Source organism: Triticum aestivum, chromosome 1B (genome assembly GCF_018294505.1).
Source record: "Triticum aestivum cultivar Chinese Spring chromosome 1B, IWGSC CS RefSeq v2.1, whole genome shotgun sequence".
NCBI classification, from domain to species: Eukaryota; Viridiplantae; Streptophyta; class Magnoliopsida; order Poales; family Poaceae; genus Triticum; species Triticum aestivum.
The window spans coordinates 608,609,747-608,626,119 of NC_057795.1; the positions used below are offsets into that span (position 1 = coordinate 608,609,747).

Genomic DNA, 16,373 nt, shown 5'->3' on the forward strand with positions numbered 1-16,373 from the left:
TGTCTTAAAGAACATTCTTTAAATAGTTTTAAAGAGAATCAAACTTTGTTAATTTGGTGTATGAACTTTGCCACGAAAAACAGCAGAACTCTTGTTTTGGACTTTATCTTCAAAACTCAAAGAACTTTAGGTTTTTACAGGTTTTCTCAAAAGTTCTTCTGATTTTATTGCAAAGTTCAAACACATCCTTCAAAGAGTTCTGCTGATATTTATACTTGTGATGAGTGGCTAGTTATGCATACCAGATAAAATTGTTATGGATACGATAAAATTAGCAAGTAGATTATTAACTAGATCGGAAACGCGCCTTGGCGCGTGGTGCCTGGCTGAACGTTTTATCCCAGCTTTTAAACAACCGCAATACTATTGCTATTTGGTATATGATCATTTTCCAAAGTCATGGAAGAAGGCAAGGCAATCACATGTACAAAATGCAAAGCAACCATGAAGGATTTTGTAGTAGAACCATTCATCTCGAAGTTCATGAGGAATGTAAATATATACTTTTCCAAAAGCGAGACCAGACAATCAATCCACATCAAGTTTGATACAATGTACTTCTCATACAGCAAGATCAAGCCACAGCAGCAATGCGAGACAAATAACCTATGTAGTTCCACAGAAGCATATTTTTTGGATAGATCCACCTGATCTTCTTCATCGTCTTGACATTCAACCTTTCATAAGGCCAAGAGCAAAAGGAAGTAAAATGTACTATTGGTAGCTACTACAATGTCCAAATCGAATAATCTAACGATCATATCCACTTGTACATATTTGGGCCCTCTGTTCAATATGTACCATATAAATTAGGTGTCGCCCAACCCGGGCGATCGGGGGGAACCCAGCCGCCGGAGGCTCACCACCCCTCCTTGTGCCTGCCCCCGCGTCACCGTCGCCGGATACTGATTTATATGGTTCTTCTATGGCATAAAGTGATGCAATTTATTGCCAAAGTAGGAATGGTTCATAGCAGAACCATATAAATTAGGCAGCAAATGAGTAAGAAGATTAGCCATCTGTTCTAGCCAAATTAAGGAGCTGGCTAAGGCATGTTGCTGCACAATCTTCATACTAATTTCCCCTGCTACAATGTAATGAAGCTTTGAAACTACATATAACAAGATATTCATCAACCCATTCAGAACATATACCAATGTAACGAAGAGGGAACATTTAATTTTGATACAGAACATGCACTTGTGAATTGGCAGGTAATATGAAGGTGCTGTATTGGAATTTTACCTTCGTTTTCAGTGACACACATCAGATAATCTTCCCTCGACCCTTTCATGATGTGGTTGCTGTCGGTGCTCTAGGAAGAACACAGTTTTCTTAATACTAATTTTAAAATAAGAAAACCTTATCATTGTGGAATATAAACAGAAGAAAAAGCAAATATATGCAAATTGTTAGAGTTTGAGTGAAATTTTAGAAATTGAAATGGCATGTGAAATATATTTTTATCTACATTCTTCATATAAGCATCATAAAGAGAAATGGAACCATAAACTTGCCCTATTGGATATATCCTATATATTTTCTAAAATAAACTATGTATCAAACAGAAGTCAGAACAAAGGGAATATGCATCAAATATGATTTCACCTACATTCCTCCTGTACACTTCACAAAAAAATAGTTTTGGCTTGCTTTTCATAAAAATAGCAGTGGGGTCTTATCCTACTTGTACAGCTAAAAAATATATACGAATTCACCCCACTCAAAGAAGTACACCTTTTTTTAGGAATCAAGTGTAAATCAACCAAACCTGTAGGTAAAACAGAATTGGAGATTACATAGCAGAAAGAGTTCCATGATAAACATTGTGGAATAACATTATGACATGGATGAAAAATAGACACTGTTACACAACTACTACTATAATTGACCAAAATAGAGAATAACCTAAGATCCACTTGTCCAGCTCTATGGGAAACACATAAATGAGAACTTGCAAAGTGAAGTTGTCACCTGCTGCGCCATCTTCAGATGGACCATCCACTTGTGCATCGTCATCATCTGCTGGTGGTGGTGAGGATTGAGCTCCAGGAGCCCTGCCATTGCTAAGTTTTTTAGAATCTCCTGCAACAAAAATGGGAAGGTTATTTAACACAAAAAATATACAACAGTGCAAGGATCTTCCAAAAGAACGATGACATGTAAGATTCAGCAATCCATGTAACCAGAGTAGTTGGCATCATTTGTAGGACTGTTGTAATCACATATCACTTTCTAACTCGGTTACATGGGAAGTTAGAAAGTGATATGTGATTACAAAAGAATACATGGAAATAAAAGCATTTTAGTAATAGGTTAATAAAAACATTTCTCTTTTTGTCTACAATCTACCTGGGTCTAAAAATACAAAAGAAGTTTCGGAGTCCTAATTAAAGTTTCCCCTGATTGAGTAATCCTTAAGAAAAAACTGCAAAAGTAATTGGCTAATAAAAGCATTTTAGTACTATATATATGAACGTATATGTGGTATATCTGTACCAGAAACATAAGAATTAGCTCTCCTGTATAAGGGAGCGAGCAGGAGAAACATGGAGAGGCATGAGGGGCAAGAGTGTACCAAGATTCGTCGACCGAGATCAATCGAGCAGGGTAGGGTTTGTACCTTGACTATGTCGAGGTCGCCGTAGGCGCAGGTGCTAGAAGAAATTGCATATATGGTCTATTTAATGGTACAATGTAGCGTAGAATTAAGAAGTGTAAGACAATATCGATAACGAAGTGGTACGCCACATATTAGACTATCCAGTGCAGGTATTATCTGTTGAATGCGTAGTTTCAGCAAATGTATTTTGCGCAAATAGGAAGGCTCGTAATATGGTCCAAGCATCGGGTGAAGGCCTCAGATTGCTTCCACGAGCATGTTTGAGTGTTCTAACCGTGCTGAAATTCTATTATTAAGACCAGTTCTATAAGCCATTAACCAACAATTTTATTTATTATTCAATCATAATGGCTAACTATCCAAGAGCTATCACTCCCCCCAATTTTCTGTCTCGGAGAAGATGCACATTGGTCCATCAAAATAAAACACTAAAGCCTGGAACACATTAGTAACATTGGATATGGATGCTACTGCATACTTCTAATCTGAAACCATGAACATTTGACAAGCAAATAAATTGTAATATAACAGATGTATGAGCATGTATAACTTGGAATATCCAGGAGAACTATTTCTTAGAAGATCAAATGATATTCATGATTCAGTAATATAAGTAAGGTCTCCCAATAAACATACTAAATCTGAATTTTGATGTCAATACAAATGTGACCATCGTACACTAAACAGAAAGGACTATCAGAACCTCCTTGATTCTCCTAATAGCAACGATGGCCTGCTTTTGAATAGTCCCAGGATTAATTAACCATGGAAAACAAAAGCAAGTTCTCCTAACAGAACCTCTTGATTCTCCTAAACTCAAAACCAATCGTTGAAACTAATAGGAGGCTAAACTGCCTAAACACACATGCGCGCATACATCAGACATCTCTATAGTACCAATTCAGGTAGATCAAGAAAATGAAAAGCCGGATAGCATGGCATATATAGAATTGTAGATTAGTATCTGGTATAACCAGAAAAGTCGAAGAGCATCCAAACACACAAACACCTCATACCATATTCATACCAAATTATAATATTCAGCATAGGGCACACACTACAGTATCTCTGAATCCATATCTCAAGATTGCAGTTATTACTGAATGGCATATATATGAAAAAAATGCTAAAACGGACATATATAATCCTTACTGGCATGGATATCAAGGAGGTCGGCCACCTGCCCTCTTTCATCAGTCACATGAGGTAGTTCAGACACATGTCTCGACACCCCATCAACAATAATCCTGCAATGATGTGCTCTCGTCCATCCTATCTTCTATAGTAGCTGTAGCAGCAAATCAATTGCTCTACTCCAAATCGAATTGAAGCACATGTGGAGCTGTAGGCTCAATCCCCTCTCCTCTCCTCTGCTGCTACAAAAGAAGAGAGGGATTAGAAAGAGTAGAGAGGAAGAGGAGGAGGAGGAGGAAGGAGGGGGAGGGGATGAACCAACCAGAGGCAGAGAGGAGGCGCAGCCCCATGGCCGCCGGTGTTGGAGCGAACACCCGAAACCCTAACCACGAGGCAGGGTCGCGGGTGAGTGGTGGTGGCCGTGAGCGGCGAATCTGGCAGGAGGAGAGGACACAACAGAGCGAGGCGAGCTCGGCGCTGTGCTGCGCGGGGCCGCGGTCATCGGCGAAGGCCACGGCGAGCGGGACGGGCGGGGCGGCCCGTTGCTTCCCCATCGAGCTCGAGCTCGTCCATGGCCGCCGCGGCGGGCAGGGCGGGACGGCGGGGCCGCGGTCATCGGCCTCGGCCACGGCGAGCGGGACGGGCGGGGCGGGGCGGGGTAGGTGAGATGGCGGGGCGGCGGGACTGGCGAGACGACAGGGCGGGGCGAGCGGCTAGGAAGGGGAGAGAAGGACCCCATCGAGGAGGCGGCTAGGGTTCTACGGGAGCTGGTGAGCTTTTATATCCAATAGTGAAATGACAGAAATGCCCTCGCCGGGGCACGAGAATTACACGCGGTGGCATGAGATTTTTACAGCGAGAGGTAACTATTCATTGCAACAGTGACGCCTCTTCGATCCGACGGTCGAGGTCTTCCAAGGACTCGATCCGATGGCCCAGATCCGATCAAGCAACCAGATCCGACGGCCAGGAATCCAAACGGCTGAGGAGCCGGGAGGATCACTGTCATTCTTATTTCTCGATTTGTTCACCCTACTGTAATTAGCAACGTTAGTTAGGCACATCAGATAAACTTAAGGAGCTGGTCTGCCACCTAAACACATGCATGCGAGGGAAAAGGGTGCATGACATGTGCAGGTCCTGCAGGACCTAGTGAGAAAAGGAATGTAGCATGCATGTGGCCTCACTGTGATTGGACCCACCACATCTTGGGCCTGCATGCTGCGCTGATCCAAATGCAGGGAGAGCGGCTTGGATTTCCGCTGTGAATGGAACGCGAACACTAGTAGAAAAAGGACCTTATGTGAGACACATTAGTCCCGGTTCGATTTTGGCCCGGTACTAATGGTATCATTAGTACCGGTTCGAACGGCTATGCATTAGTGCTGGTTCGTGTTGAACCTTTAGTACCGGTTCGTGCCACGAACCGGTACTAAAAGGGTGGTGGCAGGCTGGCGTCAGGCCGGGGCCCCACGAGCCCCTTTAGTCCCGGTTTGTGGCACAAACCGGTACTAAAGGGCCAACCTTTAGTACCGGTTCGTGCCACGAACCGGCACTAAAGGGGTCTAACCTATAGTCCCGGTTGGAGACACAAACCAGGACTATAGGGCAATTTTTCAACTTGAAGAAATCATAACTAAATCATCATAATTCAGAAAAATACATATAATATATCAAAATTTGCAGAACAAAAAGATTGATCCGCTGAAACACCAAGTTTTCCGTTTCGACAATTTTTTAAAATCACAAAATTCCAAAGGGAAAATAGAGTTTTTGGGCGTTTTAGACGTTTTTAGCGTTTAGTGCTAGGGTTTAGATTTCAGAGTTTAGGGTTAGATTTTATGGTTTAAACCCTTAGTTTTACTGTTTAGTATAGAGTTTCCGACGTTTTAAGTCCCGGGTTTAGGGTTTAGATTTCAGAGTTTAGGGTTAGGTTTTATGGTTTAAACCCTTAGTTTTTACTGTTTAGTATAGAGTTTCCGACGTTTTAAGTCCCGGGGTTAGGGTTTAGGACAATTTTTCAAATGGCGAAATTGTAAAAGGAAAAAAAGATATGCTCTAATTTATGTTTTTTTGAATTTTAGTTAAATCTTGTCAAACCGGTCAAACAACTGATTCAAGAAATATAGAGTGTTACTAAATAATTACACAATAATATTAGTGTTACTAAATAAGTATCTCAGTTTTTTTGAATTTTGGTCAAATCTGGTCAAACTGTGGTCAAACTACTTATTCAATAAATATTAGTGTTACTACATAATTATTGTTTTTTAGAATAATAGTTTCAAACTTAAACAGTGAAACGTGTGACTTCATGCTCAAGCTAAACTCCTGAGGGTTAATAGGATTCACATCTTACTATTGTTAGGAAAACAACAAGTGCAGACTTGGAAACGAGGGAGAATAGAACCTGGAAGGTAAGCGTGCTCAGGCTGGAGTAGTGAGAGGGATGGGTGACCGGCCGGGAAGTTAGGCGATTTGGATTGAGTGATCCACACTTGAGCAGTTAAGAGAGGTGATTAGAGACTAAATCATCAAATAATTCAGAAAAATTAAAAATAAAAAAAATCAAATTTTGTTCGGTGTGTGTCTGCCTCTATTGCAATTTCCAAATCCTGTTCGCATCTTACTATCGAGACTTGGTTAAGCCTTAGTAGACTGAGTTTTAACAAACTAATTTTTATGGATGCAATGCTTGGGCATGAGCAACTCTTTTTCATACAAACTTATGTTCAACTTTTGAGGAGAAAACTGGTGATAAATGAGGGTATGGGATTCAATACCTGAAAATGGTTCTCGTACAAATATCATTTGAAAACTGAAATGGAAGGTGCAATATAGAACAAGAGCTATATGGAAAATCTGGTGGGACGGAAGTGTCCCTCCAATTGGAGGGCATTACATGGTATTGTTCCCAGTTATTGTACTTTGGCATATAAGTACATCAAGACTAATGTTATATGTCCCAATCGATCTGATGAATAACTCTTAAACAATGTCATACTGAATCATAGCCAGAGAACACATTGTTCTAGTCCCTTAAACAATGTCCATCCCTACCTAATATTAAAGGGATAAGTGTTTCTCCAAGACATTCGCAGAAAAAAAGGAAAATAAAATAATTAGCATGCAATGTTAAGCAATTATCATTCACCAATCTTACCCACACCTAGGGGGGTGGGGGTTCCTTTCTCACTTGAGCTTAGTTCAAGTCTTGTGATTTCTTGTTCACTGGTTGTATTCATGATATTATAGTTGATGCTACGAGTCATTGCAAGTTCATGAGACGGACATGCATGCTAGACCAGTAGATCTACTCCTGGTTGAAATTTGTTCCCTTCAGCATGAACTCAGTGACGGGTGCCATGTGATTGTTCTGTGTAATCTTATATGACGACGCACATGTTCCAACGTAATCAACACTACATGATTTCTCGTGGAAAACATAATATAATAGGATAACACAGGGTAAGGGCTGCAAATGCATGCAAAAAGGAATCATTATTTTCTTTTCAAAAAGTGGGAAAGACACTCGTCTATGCATCATTGAGTGATGCACACAGCCCTAGAAGAAGAATAACTGTAAACGGTAAATTTGCATGATCGTAAATTTCTTCAACCATCATAAGAACTTGAGATTCCTGTAGTAACCTTTTAGCCGTATTGTCATAGCTTACATACTCAACATAAGGCAAGATACTATCAAAAGTAAACACTAGTAAAAATGTAGGAGTCCACATATGGTCTTCAATGGGCCTCCAAGCTATACATGAAGAAGGCTGGCCAATCAATCTCGAAAGGCACGACGGTCTGTCCTTTAAGGTTGCCAAATGTGCCTGTGAACTCATCAAATGTCCCCCTTTCAAGATTGACGGTGTGCGTGAACTTGTGTTGGTCAGTGACAAGCATCTCTTGTCACCCAGATACATGTAGAGTGCTTCGCTGGTTTGCAGGGGTTTGTGCTTGAGCTCGATGACCGCAGTATGGAACACGTCAACAAGGTCATTGCCACACTCTTCGTCACCATGACGATGTGTAAAGGTGTGTAGCCGGAGGAAAGTTTTATGCAGAAAAATCAATGATACGTCTCCATCAATTGCTATGCTAAGTACTGGCGCATGGGTAAAGCTGATTTGAAAGAAGTCCCACATAATTGTAAAGGTGGCCGGTCTCAATGCAGAGTTCAAGGGTGCAAAAGTTCCCCGAGTAATGCATGGGCCAGTGTACCTTTCCTTGAGACACCACATGGTTGGCATGGATGAACTCGTACTTGAGATGTTCGAAGCATTTTCTAGGTTCCCTCCAGCTCAACTCAGCGGAGAAAGTGTATATTTTGAAAGGGCCCTCGGAATACTCCACCATGATGACTATCACTTTAAAAAATGTTGGGTACCTTGGCAATGGTTTTTGCGGTTGTTATCCCTTTGGGCAGTGGTCTTTGTCATTTAGAATGGTAGAGGATACCTCGTGTAGTGGAGGTAGTTTGTCCCATGTGCCGGCGAGTGGGTTGCACAAGACCAGACGGACGAACATTTGTAGATGTTGGTATTTTTTAATATATACATTTAGTCAAACTTTGTAAAGTTTGACTTGATATAAATTTAATACGCGGAGTAAAATGGATCGGAGGGAGTACTATAAACCGTGCTGCTTCGACATGAACATTTGATCTATGCATGTATATACACCTTATATGGAAAAAAACTGTAATGAAATAAAAAGTCAAAAAATTCTGAAATTATTTTTGAAATAAACGTGAACTTTCATTGTACATGTAAAAAAAATCAGAAAAAGAAAAACCCCAGTGATTTCATTTGAGAAAACATTTTTTGGCCGAAATTGTGTGAATAGTGACTTGTAATAGCAATACTTCTTTTTGCCCTGAAGTCAATAGTGGGTTTTTATTTGTGAAAAATTATATACTAGTGCAAAGAAAATCAATTTTATTCTAGAAAACTTCTAAACCTTTTTTCCTTTTTTAATTATAAACTAGATGATTCCCCGCGCATTGCTGCGGAAAATATTGCCTAAAATTGGTGTTTTACTCGGTAAATTGACTCTTAAAAAGATTAGCAAAAACAATCAATAATGTATTGTCATTTGACAGTGATACTTAGGAATGATGCATGACTATAGTGGTACATATATAGGTAAAATATATAGGTAAATAAGGTCGACCCTCCTACTTACATCATTCAAAGTTTGGACAACAAACACAATCAAAATAGAGGATTATATGGTCATTTGCATGTGCAACCAACTGTTTTAAAGCCCCAATATAGGCTTCCCTAACATTTCAGCTTTTGCAAGGTTAGAAATCCTTCAAGCTAAAAATATAACATCATCATAAAACTGTAGCCCCGAGTCTTGAACTCCTATGTACATTTACTTTGGTCCATCCCACAGCAGGAGGTAAACAAATGCCATCAGACTCATAGAATCTTAAGGGCTTCACCTTGTAAACTTCTATATTGTTACATGTTTTATCTGAAAGCTCCCTCTTGTGAGTAATATTGTGGATTAGATAACACAACTCTGCGGAAAGACTAACAAACTAATCCACTTATCAGTGCATTGCCTTAACTAAAAATGGCATCAATTAGAGAAATAGGGATATAAGAAATATAATTGGATATCATGCATATAGGTGTCGCAGTAAAAGATATGTTCACCTTCCTTCATTTTCCTCATAGTAGACAACATTGAGGAGAGTCAGTAGCGATATGCTTACATGTTGAAGTAATGCCGAATATTAACACATAAATATCTCTGAAAGGAAACTGAAAAACGAAGAAAAAAGCGAGAGTAAATATCAAGATACTTCTGTTATCCAAAGAAAAACCATTCATTTTGAATTAGTATTAATTTTAAGATGTGATGGATGACAAAGGAGATTACGGATGGCATGCCTTTAAGCAAACTTCTACACTTCGACAAAGTAATTTCATTGGACATCTTCAGCAATACATGATAATAAGACCTTTGCAAATGTGATCCTAAAAAGGGAAAGGAAGCACATGAGTTGCATTGAGTGGATAATAGCATTGCCTTCTCCAATGGTTCAGGGTTGATAAAATCTAGGTTTTTCCGCAAACATAGTGTATTAGGGAAAATTAGATCAATCAATAGACCTTAATTGATTTCTTTGGGATCGCTACCTAGATAGTCTTTACACACTCGTATCTTTGTGATATTTCGAGTAAGCTTGTGACGCGGGGCACTTTGTAGTGAGCAAATAAAATGGGCAAATGTAACATGCTAATGTTCGGCAAGCATAAATCCTTTTCTCAAGAGACTATAGTGTTCATAATTTTTGTCCCCACAAAAAAGTTTGTAATTTCTAGAATGCTACTCAGTTTTAGTGATCTGACATCAACCAATGAAAGAAACTCCGGGATGATGAATTTATGCGTCCATAATATATCTCTTTGCCAAATTCTACATGGAACAATTGCACAACGGGAAGTGTAGAGCAAGTATTGTGTAATTTCAACAAAAAAAAGGAAGTGAGATAGCATGTATATATGACTCAACTCAGAAATATAAGTATGCTCATACCTTCAGATTGTAGCGTCTTGTGGAAAGTAGTAAGCTTCAGTTAGAAAATAAAAATTAGAAATATGTTCGGAGTTAGACTACACCAAGTGGCACATCACTTCAAAATTGTTTAAGTTGTTTTATTTACCAGCTGGCATGCAATATTTATAATCAGTCCACCAAAGACATGAAAGAAGAAAGTGACCTCCGTACGTACAAAAGAATTTTAAATCCTTGACTCCTTGTGTATGCATCAAGGTCTTCACCAAAAAAAAATTGAGAGAGGCTACTTACAGATGGTGACACTGGAAGGCACATATATAGAAACTAAATTGATTGGGAACAACTTGCTTCTTGGTAAGAGATGGACCTGCATAACATTTATCACATCAAGAGATGATAGAAAATACTGGAAAACACCATTGTATTCTCCAAAAAAAAGATACATCACCCAAAGAGTTACTAAAGAAGAGGGGGGAGTCCATGGAGGCAACAGTTGTCAGGAGTTATAACCTGAACCCGATGGAGGCGGCTGCAGCGATACTGTGTATGCCGTCATAGTCGCGGCAGCTCGAGCCTGAGGCAGTCGAGAAGAAACCATTACCTATATGGAAGGAACCTGTGTCGTGCCTATCCTCCACCTGGCCTCGCCTCGTAGAGCCACTCGTCTGCCGACTGCCTCGTCTTGCGCCTCGCCGTTGCTGGGGTCTTCTTCATGGGCACCTGTGTCGGATGCATCTGTTATGATTCGAGCCGTGGCTACTAATATGTTGTTTAGTACGAATTATATTACCAAGTGAATGAGAAAAGACACCAATCAGTAGACTCGCTGGAAGGAAATAGGATGAAAAAATATATCCAAATAGACGAATCTGCTTTCCCAACATTTCGAGCCCTGGTCAGCTGGTCTCCTCCCAACTTCCACATGGTGATGGCGAGAAGTTGGCATGGCCAGCGACTTCTCAGGGCAGGTCGCGGCTGCACGCTCAGGATCCCGTGGCAAGGCACACAGGGGCTGTTTAAGGAAGTGAGGGCGGAGGGGAAGCGTGTTGCGCCGCAAGGCAGCCAGTGGCGTGAGCGGATAAGGATGCAGAGAGATGAAGGAGGAGGGATCGTAAAAGAAGTGGAGATGTAGACGACCCCCAATGGACGCACATGCGGCTAGTGGTGGAAGGGGAAAGACAAAACAATCAGTATGGGAGTAATCATGATCATCAGTTTTGGAAGGGGAAAGACGAAGCAATCAGCTCACTTTGGTGACCAGGGAAGGCTACGCATGGAAGGATTTTATAAATTGCATAACGAAAGGGTAACAGGATATGGACGTGGCACCATGCAAGCCAAAAGTTGCTGATATGGCCTACTGCTAAGTTGGATAGCTTGCATGTTAAAAGAAGTAAGATAGTGAGAATCAACTATTTAAATATTATAGTTTTGTTTCCCATACTATGTGTATTTATACCCAAGAACCAAAGGGCATTTCCCATGCTGTTTCTATTATTTGTTGGGAGACATGCATGGTACGACAGTGCCTTTTTTTTAAAGAAAAAGTAGATCTTATTCTACCTTATGCATTCAAAACATGTCGTAGCCCGAGAGATCAAAGTTATTTTACATGAAGGCGTTGTGACGCCACACAGAGTGTGCAGCAGGCCAGCGCCAAGCCTGAGAAAGAAAGCAAGGAAAGAAAACAAGAAAAGAAAAGAGAAGGAGAAATTATGTGCAGTTATCCTTGCACCATTACATCAGCCCAAGAAGATAGACATTCTCTTGCATTTCCTGCTGGTGCTCGCAGCCTCCACAGCATGATCAGTTCGGCGACCTCGGTGAGAATCTTCCCGGCCGTCCAGCGCGTTATGGAAGACTTGCTCATTCCTGGAGTGCCAAAGCGCCACTGCAGCAGCTGCAAGGAAAACATGCCAAAGCGCACCATATGCCTCCCTCGCTACTCTAGAGGCCAGGAAGACTGCTACAGTTTCAGCTACGGTTGCTCGGTACGGCAGTGCCTTGACAGGGTGAGAAGAGGAAATAGTTCAAGTCCTTAAATAAGTTGCTTTTTGCAATGAAAGTCTCTAAATAAGATTAAAGTGATTGTCGTGTAACCCGGCCGGACTTAGCGACTCACTAATGACCCGCCCTGACTGGACGACACACTAAGTGACCCCCCCCCCCCCCCCCCCCGATCCTGACGACTTATGGGTGACCTGGCAAGCGGATCAGCGGAGCGACAAGACCCGGGGGCCCAGGAGGCTCAAGGCCCAGAAGGCCGGCTTACGTTATGATAGGCCTATTTAAGAGGAAAGGCGTGAGGATATCTCCCTTACAAGGAATCAAGACCCGGACTTGTATCCGGTTTGTAGTAAAAGATAGGCTAGTCCTAATCCTATTTGGACTCCACATGTAACCCGCCCCTCTAACTTATATAAGGAGGGGCAGGGCTCCCCAAGAAACAAGGAACAAGAAACAATATCTAGGGCTAGACACAACTAGAGGAGGACCGATTTACGGTGACCCCCTCGTGATGATAATGAGATCTAGCCTCAAACAGCATGTAGGGTTGTTACCGGATGATGTTTCCCGGGGCCCGAAGCTGTCTAAACCCTTGTCTTGTGTTCCGTCTCTCGATTCCGTTCAACCCCTCTCAAGCTACCACATAAATGCGTTGGCCTCGCGACTAAGTCCTCACACTAAGGACATCTGACGTGTTATTTCCACGACAGTTGGCGCCCACCGTGGGGCTCGCGCGCGGTGGTGTTGAGTTTTTGAAGGGATCTCTACCAAAGATTGAAAAGTTTGCAATTTTTAGGGTGAAGAAAAATTCAGCGTGCAAGAATTCACGTCAACTACAAATTCACCGAGATCAGAGGAAGTTTTCAGCAGCGACATGGACAGGATTATTATCTAGAGAGAGCCAGGGCTGCGTCAGCTCCGCCGCTACCATCCAGAAAAATCATCGAGACCGAGATTAAGCCTTTCCACTGCGTTTTCCCTTCTCGGATTAAGGGACGTGTGCGCAGAGGCCGACGCAAGGTCATCTTGTGCTGTGATCAAGTCGCCGTAGTCGTTGTTTTTCCTCCAATCGATCAAACTAGGCACAAGCACATGCAAGAGATCAGACCAGCTGCCGTGTCTTCACGCGAAACCTGCAAAACAATGGAAAGACACCTCTGATTATACGAGACAACAGTAGCAATCCGACTACTTCCATTAGTACTCTGCTACGTGATAGACTGATGGTTAAAAAAAAGAGCAGGGAGCAACGATCTGGAAACGGAGCCAGTCACGATCTGAACTCCTGCGCCTGCCCGCGTGACGCCCGGTGGCCAGATCTGCATGTCCTCACTGAGACATCACGCGACGAGCCGCCGCGATGTCTCCGTGACCTGTGCCACAATCACGCGGCCTGCGTCGCCTGTTACCTTCACCACCTTGGCTCGCGTAACCCGCCTAGACTGATCCGCTTCGCCTCTGCCGCTGTGGTCGTGGGCGCGGCCTAAGTCCGTGGGCTGCCTTCGAACCGGATCTGGCCACCGGGCGTCACGCGGGCAGGCGCAGGAGTTCAGATCGTGACTGGCTCCGTTTCCAGATCGTTGCTCCCTGCTCTTTTTTGGCCACGGCCGGCTCATCTGTCTGTGCCGCCTCTGATGCAACGGTCGTCTTCACCGTCCGTCTCTCGTGGCCTGGGCTACACCAACACACCAGGCCGCACCTGTTTGGATGAGCTGTTTACTGAGTATGAGCAAGTCACTGCTTGGGAAGCCCGGTATTTCTTCCAACAAATTGGAGGCAAATTATCATGTATTATCAGCCGCCGTCTGCACTGGATGGCTCAATGGGCAGGCGCACAAGCCGCCACCACTACGGTTTGGTTAACTTCAAATAAGCCAGTTGGAAGGAACCATTGGCCGAGTTGCTGACACGGCTCATACGGGATCATTTCAAACCTGCCGCAGTCACCTCAATCTTCTGTGGATTCACATCGCATTATCAACACCAATGATATACACCTTCTGCTATGGTCAAATATGGAGAATCTTAAGCCAACTCTTCAAGTCATCTTGAGACTCGGGGGCTACAATGGTATGGCTCGGCAAAATTAGCCGATTTCAATGGATTCAAGAACTCCGGGTTATTGGAGGGAAGGTAACCCGGTTCCAGAGGCTACCGCTATATTGGTGAAAAATTTAAAGGCCGTTAGAAAATTTCTGGCTTAAAGAAAAGGACTCCGGTTTAAAATCCGGTTCAAGAGACATCTCTCTCTCTCTAGCAAAGCACTGACACTCTCAATATCTGGTTTAAAAACCGGTTCAAGGGAAATTTATTTACTGCAAGGCTTTGAAGCTCTCAAACCCGGTTCAAGGTAAATTTATCTCTCACAAGGTTTTGAAGCTTTCAAATCTGGTTTAAACTTCCAGTTCAAAAAGAATTAATCTCTTGCAAGTTCGAGTTCTCAGAAAGATTAAAGGGTGCCAAAAAGAACTTGCTGCCATGATGCGCGGTTCAAACATAGGTATCCTGCCTTACGGCTTATCTTATTTTATTCAGTTGGGGGCTTCCTGCTCATCGGGCATAGCTATCAGTACCCTCTTGATCATCGCAATGCCAAAACTTATATGGTCACTTGGGGGCTTCTTGTTCAAACATAGGTCGTATTCGAACCAAAGAGAACATAGCTGTCGATACCCTTTTGATTGGCAAACTGCCGAACCCACTTGGGGGCTTCTTGATCGTATCCGAATCATAGCTCAACCCCTTTGGGAATCGATGTGGATCGTATTCGAATCAGCATCGCTAAACAACTCTTAAGGTCATTTGGGGGCTTCCTGTTCAAACATAGGTCGTATTCGAACCAAAGAGAACATAGCTGTCGATACCCTCTTGATCGGCATCGCCAATGCCACTGGGGGCTATATGATCGTATTTGAATCTTAGCTTAACCCCTTTGGAACGGTTTACTGATCGTATTCGAATCAGAAGCCTCAAAATTTTGTCTGTTTCTTGTACAGTTTTTTGCAATTGCAGTTATTTGATTTTGTCTTGAGACTTTTTTGATCATATTTGAAAGCATCTAGGGAGTGGCTTCGATTCCACCGGCTTAAACCTTGATCAATAAAGTTGTCAGCACATAACAAATATCATATGTGCTGGCTCTTACAGAGTTGAGTTATCAACTTCACTGTCCGGGTCACATAAACCGGTGGTATCATTCAAAGGATCATAGGGATCTTGTGATCTACTTGTGTGCAGGATAAGACTACATTTGGGTGGTTACCCGCCCTGGCTCTTGACGTTAAGTCGCCAGGGGATATGTTGTTTAAACTCTGCAGGATTTGCAGAACTATGACTTATATAAATGCTTCAGTCCAAACTCATCACTGAAATTGGTGTCTCAAAAGGGTTATCAATTATTGATTTTCTCAAGGGATATAGGCCACCGGGTTACAAAAATTCCGGCTTGCAATGAATGCATATTAAGTTGTCATCGGCCAAGAGCCGCCAGGTATTTAAACTCGGGATTTACTTGTCAATCGATGAGGTATTCAAATCTTTAATAGCCAAAACTGGCTGGATTTTCATGATGATATTGAATGATTGAGGTTTTCATACCGGATTACATTATTCAAATCCTTAATAGTTAACATGGCTGGATTCTTATTATGGTTATCAATAACCAGTATTATGATTGAGGTTTTCAAAGTCGCTTTAAGCGCAATGGCTATTATTTTATCAATGGATATGATTATTCTACAATGGAAGGAATAGTCCCAAGTCGCTGCAGGCTTACGACCCGGTACTTGGGGGCTACATTATTCAAGTTGAGATTACATAAAATGTGCAAGTCTCATGTCGCTGCAAGCATGCACCATGACACTTGGGGGCTAATGCAAAGTCATTTTTGCTCACCTCATTGAAGACCTGACTCATCACATTTTAAATGAGCCGGCCCTTGGGGGCTATCAATTGCTCCTGTCAAAAGTTCAAGGTACACAAGTTTTATTACATTATATTGAAAGATCCACTACTCAGTTGGTAGAGTACAAAGCTCTTAACCTTGTGGACGTGGGTTCAAGCCCCATGG

At 42.2% G+C, this 16,373-nt stretch overlaps 1 protein-coding gene across 4 annotated transcripts; it reads right to left on the bottom strand.

The window, feature by feature from the left end:
• Positions 1–499: 499 nt before the first annotated feature.
• On the bottom strand, positions 500–4,161 carry LOC123096999 (uncharacterized). 4 transcript variants are annotated; one of them, XM_044518776.1, is made up of 5 exons: positions 4,080–4,161; positions 3,776–3,996; positions 1,975–2,085; positions 1,246–1,315; positions 500–1,111 (listed from the first exon to the last, which is right to left on the bottom strand). In XM_044518776.1, exons 2-5 carry the CDS (start codon positions 3,815–3,817, stop codon positions 924–926), a joined length of 411 nt encoding a protein of 136 aa, XP_044374711.1. In that variant the 5' UTR covers positions 3,818–3,996; positions 4,080–4,161; the 3' UTR covers positions 500–923. The 4 variants fall into 4 exon arrangements, 1 of the variants encoding a protein (XP_044374711.1); XR_006446857.1 differs by lacking the exons at positions 500–1,111; positions 3,776–3,996; positions 4,080–4,161 and adding an exon at positions 2,624–2,654; XR_006446873.1 differs by lacking the exons at positions 500–1,111; positions 3,776–3,996; positions 4,080–4,161 and adding an exon at positions 2,624–2,654 and having other exon boundaries at positions 1,246–1,341.
• Positions 4,162–16,373: the final 12,212 nt, after the last annotated feature.